The sequence below is a fragment of the Gracilinanus agilis genome, unplaced genomic scaffold (assembly GCF_016433145.1).
Source record: "Gracilinanus agilis isolate LMUSP501 unplaced genomic scaffold, AgileGrace unplaced_scaffold49657, whole genome shotgun sequence".
In the NCBI taxonomy this organism is placed as follows: Eukaryota; Metazoa; Chordata; class Mammalia; order Didelphimorphia; family Didelphidae; genus Gracilinanus; species Gracilinanus agilis.
This window is the reverse complement of record NW_025384307.1, coordinates 1-5,218: the sequence shown is the minus strand read 5'-3', so window position 1 is coordinate 5,218 and position 5,218 is coordinate 1. Positions and strand designations below refer to the sequence as shown.

Genomic DNA, 5,218 nt, shown 5'->3' with positions numbered 1-5,218 from the left:
TCAGGCCCCTCCCCTCTGATACTCCCTGCTCTCAGGCTCCTCCCCCTCTGATACTCCCTGCTCTCAGGCTCCTCCCCCTCTGGTATTCTCTGCTCTCAGGCCCCTCCCCTCTGATACTCCCTGCTCTCAGGCTCCTCCCCCTCTGATACTCCCTGCTCTCGGGCTCCTCCCCCTCTGGCACCCCCCTTTTCAGGCCTCTCCTGGCTCTGATGCTCTAAGACCATCTCCCTTGGCCCAGCACTTTACTCTCCCTTCTGCCCTTTGATCTCCAAACACCATTCTGAGCTCGGTGGGCCGTGGTCAGAACCATGAGTGTGGCGGCAGTTCCGTCTCCACTCAGCTGTAGCTCGAGGTCTTAGCCTGAGCCTCAGCCTCCTGGGGTGACTTGGTAGCTCGTGGCCTTCAACCTTTCCCACCCCCACATCCCCAGCTTCCCAGACCATCCCTCCGTCCATCCCGCCAAGTATTTGTATTCCTGTTTTATGGAGGAAGAAACAAACGTTGGCAGACTTGAAGGGCCTTCGACAGTGACTAGCAGAGCCCAGCTAGCGGCCAGGTCTCTAGCGCCAGCCTGGGCTCCGTTCCCTGATTGCCTTCGTCCAGAGGCGGCGAGGGAAGGAGAGCTCCGGAGAGGCCTCGGGAAGAATGGAGAAGGGATTTGAGGGAGGGGGGCAGGAATGGGGTGGGGGCCGGCTCTGACCTTCTTCCGTCGTGCCCTGCTTGCCATCTGTCCACGCTCTCTCCGGCAGTCTCTGGCCAACATGGCGTCAGCCACAGTGCGGGTGAGCCGGGCCCTGAGCTTGCCCCCTCAAGCCTTCGAGATGCCTCTGGCCAGCAACCCCCAGCTCAGTGTCACCATCTCGCCCCCAGTGGCCCACACGGGCCCAGGCCCTGTGCTGGTGCGGCTCATCTCATACGACCTTCGAGAGGGCCAGGTGCGGGCCGGGGCCCCTTCCATATCTCCGTCCTGTCCACCCCCGTCCACCTCTAATCCTGTTGTCCGGCCCCATTCATACCCCACAATGCGCCCCTTGGGCAGCCATCCCCATTCTGCCTTTTCTCCCAACTGCCCCCGGGTTCCTGTCTTCCTTGCCTCCTCACCCATCTCCTTTCTACTTCCCTCCCCTCACAGCACCCCCTTTTCCAGGAAGCCCCTGTTCCCCATCTCTTCCATCCCAGTCCTTCTCCCCGATCCCCACCCCCAGGCTGTTTCCCATCCACAGTGACCTTCTCCCCTGGAGTGATGACACTGGGGGGCAGGGAGGTGGGGGAGAGGAGGGGAGCGACCATTTAAATGGGGAAGGGTGGGGGAGGAAAAGCCTGGGAAGAAAAGGGATGGGAGAAGGAGGGACCCACCTTCCCTTTGTCCACCCTCCCCCAAGGACAGCGAGGAACTGAACATCCTGGCCCGGTCCGAGGGCCCCCGGACGCTGGACCTGCGGCCCCGCACCCACCACGCCCCACGTTCCAAGTCCCTGGTCATTCATATCCACGGCGGTGGCTTTGTGGCTCAGACCTCCAAGTCCCATGAGCCCTATCTCAAGAGCTGGGCCCAGGAGCTGGGGGTGCCCATCCTGTCCATCGACTACTCCTTGGCCCCCGAGGCCCCCTTTCCCCGGGCCCTGGAGGAGTGCTTCTACGCTTACTGCTGGGCTCTCAAAAACTGTCGCCTCCTGGGTGAGCTGACCCAGACCCACAGCCTCTCCTGACCCCTGCCTACCTTGTGGCCACCTAGCCCTGAGGGTGGGGGAGGGGTGACTGGACCAAAGACTGACCAGGCCCCAGGCCTGCTGATCTCCCCCAAGGATGCCCTGACCACCGGCCCCACTTAAGTGAAGGGCAGCCCTTTGTCTTGGACCCCCAGCCCACCGCCTGTCCTAGCCAATGACTTCCTCACTTCTCCTTCATGAATTTTGGTTCTCACCAGCTCTGGCCTTTCTAACCTCTGACCTCATTTGCTGAGCCCCCTGACCCCACCATGTGGTGTGGATCGGGCCCCATACCTGGGCAGGCAGGCCTGGCTTGGAATCCCTCCTTCCTCAGACACTTAGGAACCCCGTGATGTCCTCGCTTTTCTCCTCTCTAAGACGAGGGGGCTGGACCTAGTGGCCCCTGCAGCAGCACCCTCATTCCCAGAGCTCCCCCAGCCTGTGACTCTGGCCCTCTGGCCCTTGGCCACCAACTCCCGGGCTCAGAAATGTAAAGGCTGTTTGAGAAGAAATCCTGGCTGCCCTTCGCCAGGCGCCTCATTTTACAGTTGAGGGGACTGAGTTTGGGGGACCTCAGCTGGCTGTAAGGTCGGAGGTTTAGAGCTGGAAGGAAGAACCTCAAGTCCAGTCCCCTCATTTTGCAGATAAAAAGACTGAAGTCCAGGGAGGGTTGTTCGGCCGACACGTCAGTGGCAAAGCTGAACGTGAAGCCAGGTTCCCCGATTCCAGCCCAGAGCTCTTCTGCCACTGGGACGTGCTGACCCCCCGTGCCAGCTGCCGAACCCCAGCTTTCTACTCGTAGGCCTCAGCCCCTGTGGACAAGGCCATGACCCCTTCTCTCTCTTGCCTCCTTCCAGGCTCCACAGGGGAGCGGGTCTGTTTGGCCGGGGACAGTGCTGGTGGCAACCTCTGCTTCACTGTGTCCCTGCGGGCAGCGGCCTACGGTGTAAGAATGCCTGATGGCATCATGGCCGCCTACCCAGCCACCATGCTACAGGCCTCGGCCTCCCCGTCGCGCCTCATGAGCCTCATGGACCCCCTGCTCCCCCTCAGCGTCCTCTCCAAGTGTCTCAGTGCCTACGCCGGTGAGGCTGGGTCCGGGGTGCCAGGGTCGCCGGAGGGGCGGGAGCCAGTGGTCTACGCCTCCAAGAAGGGCGCAAGGGTGGGAGGTCAGAGGCCAGGCTCTCGGGAATGGGAATGGAAAGGTCTGGAGAGGGAAGGAGGAGAGGACCAGCAAGAACCTTTCCTTGCCCCCCACCCTCCGTAGGCGTAGAGCCTGAGGTCGAGGAAGACCAAGAGCAGCAGGCCCTGGGCATGATGGGGCTGGTCAAGAGGGACACAGCCCTGCTGCTCCGCGACCTCCGGATGGGGGCCTCCTCCTGGCTCAACACTTTCCTGGAGTTCGGAGGCCGGCGACCCATTGACAGCCCCCAACTGGCCGCAGCAGGTGAGGCCACCGCCTGGATTGTGACGATGGAGCACGATTCAATTCGGCAAGCATCCGTTCAAGGTGCCCCCTGGGCCAGGCAGGGTGCTGGCCTTCAGGGACGCCGTGGCAAAAGGGGAGGGTCCCCGAGAGTCCCCACGGGGCCCCCCTTAGAGGAGGAGACCCAGAGGATGGCTCTGGCCCAAGTTCTAGGTGTGCACATACGCGGTGGCACCCCGTTTGTGGCCCTCAGTTTTCCCCTCCATAAAATGAGCAGGTCGAGCTTAGTTGGCTTCTGAGGGCCTGCTGGACGTTTTCTGTTCTAGCGAGCTGCCAGCTTTGACGTCCTGAGGGAGAGGGGAGTCGAGGCCAACCTTGAGGAGCTGGGAGGGGGGCCAGGCTGTGCAAGGCCTTGAATGTTGGGCCCCTGGAAAACGGGGGTCCGGTTGTGGCAGCTCCAGGAGGATGCTGTGGGGAAGCCCGGGACAGGCGGCCTGCCTTCAGGTACTGTTTCAAGGTCCCCCGAAGGGGTTTTCAAGGGTCCGAGGGACTGCCCCATGGGAGTGAGATGAGATCTCCTCCCAGCTTGAGTGGACAAAACCAGGAGCGGCGGGTGAAATTGGAGACACATCTGCTGACCGGCGATGGCCTTCAAAACCCCTTCTTGGTCAGCCTTGGACCATGAGATTCCCCAGGCCTGGAATGAAGAGGAAGGACTCAGTCCTGTCTTTCCTCCAAGATGTCAGTCCATGGTGGGGATGACAAGACTAGGAGCTCCCATTTCTAGGATTTTAAGGTTTATGGATGAAAAAACTGAGGCCCATCTAGAGAGGTGAAGTGACTTGGCCAGGCACCAAAAGCTACAGGGTTGTCAGGCTGGATTTGAACTCAGATCTCCAGAGCCTTCTGTCTTTCTACTACTCAGGGGTGGAGTGAAGGCGGAACCCAGGATGGTCAGGCCATCCAGCATCCTGGGAGGGAGGGAGGAAAGGGCCAGATTGGCCAGGGAAGGAGAGGCTCTGAGTCTGGAAGAGCTGGATGGACAGAGCGGGGGGGGGGGGTGCTATGACCAGGGCACCCTACGAGTGGAGGCTGGAAACACTCGGAGGCCAGTGCAGACGAGAGGGAAGGGGCTGCCCCAATAGGTCGAGCTGCAGGTTTGGGGGTATCACCATCAGAGAAGAGAGTAGCTGGGAGGAGACAGGGGAGGGGGATGCCGCCTGGGAGTCAGAAGGCAGGTGAGGACACAGAGGGGGGCCGAGGGCTCACCACCTCCCTCCTTCCAGAGACGATGCGCCGGAGCGTCTCCGAGGCCGCCCTGCAGGAGTCTGCCAGCATCCCCAAGGAATCCCCCAAGAGTCTGACCTTACAAGACCTGAGCCTGGTGGGGGGCTCCACAACCCCAGGCCTGTCCTCGTCAGAAGAGACCCTGCCAGTCATCCCTCAGGAGGTCAACTTCTTTCTGCCCACCTCGGGGACCGAAGAGGAGACAACAGAAGAAGAGGAAGACGTGGCGGAGAATCAGGACTGGCTGGGCTCCACCTTCCCCGACGGCTTCCAGCCCCGGCGCTCAAGTCAAGGCAGGGCCCACCTGTCACTGCAGACGTCCCCCATTGTCAAGAACCCCTTCATGTCCCCACTGCTGGCCCCCGACTCTATGCTCCTGTCCCTGCCCCCCGTCCACATCGTGGTGAGCTGTGGGGAAGGGGAGGCAGCCTGAGGCCCTGACAGAAGAGGCTGAGATCAGGGGGAGCGGGGAGTTGGAGGGAAGACCAAGGGTAGGGAGCAGAAGAGTAGAGGGGGAAGTAAGGGGTGGGAGAGGGATGGGGAAGAAGCCCCTTCTGATGGGCCTCTCTCCCTCCCCTCTGTTTATTGGTCTCCCTCATTCTTCCTGTCTCCATCATTCTCTCCCTCTCCCATCTCTCTCCCTTCTCCCTCTCCCTCTCTCATCTCTCCCTTCTCTCTCTCTCTCTCTCTCTCTCTCTCTCTCTTCCATCTCTCCCATCTTTCTCTTCCTCTCTCCCACCTCTCTCCCCCTCTTCCTCTCCCTCTCCTCTCCTCTTCTCTCTCTCTCTCTCTCTCT

General features: G+C 61.2%; 1 protein-coding gene across 1 annotated transcript; it reads left to right on the top strand.

The window, feature by feature from the left end:
* The first annotated feature begins 685 nt into the window (after positions 1-685).
* Positions 686-4,867, top strand: LIPE (lipase E, hormone sensitive type). Its single transcript, XM_044684399.1, has 5 exons — positions 686-935; positions 1,383-1,677; positions 2,567-2,794; positions 2,977-3,156; positions 4,422-4,867. Exons 1-5 carry the CDS (start codon positions 762-764, stop codon positions 4,853-4,855), a joined length of 1,311 nt encoding a protein of 436 aa, XP_044540334.1. The 5' UTR covers positions 686-761; the 3' UTR covers positions 4,856-4,867.
* Positions 4,868-5,218: the final 351 nt, after the last annotated feature.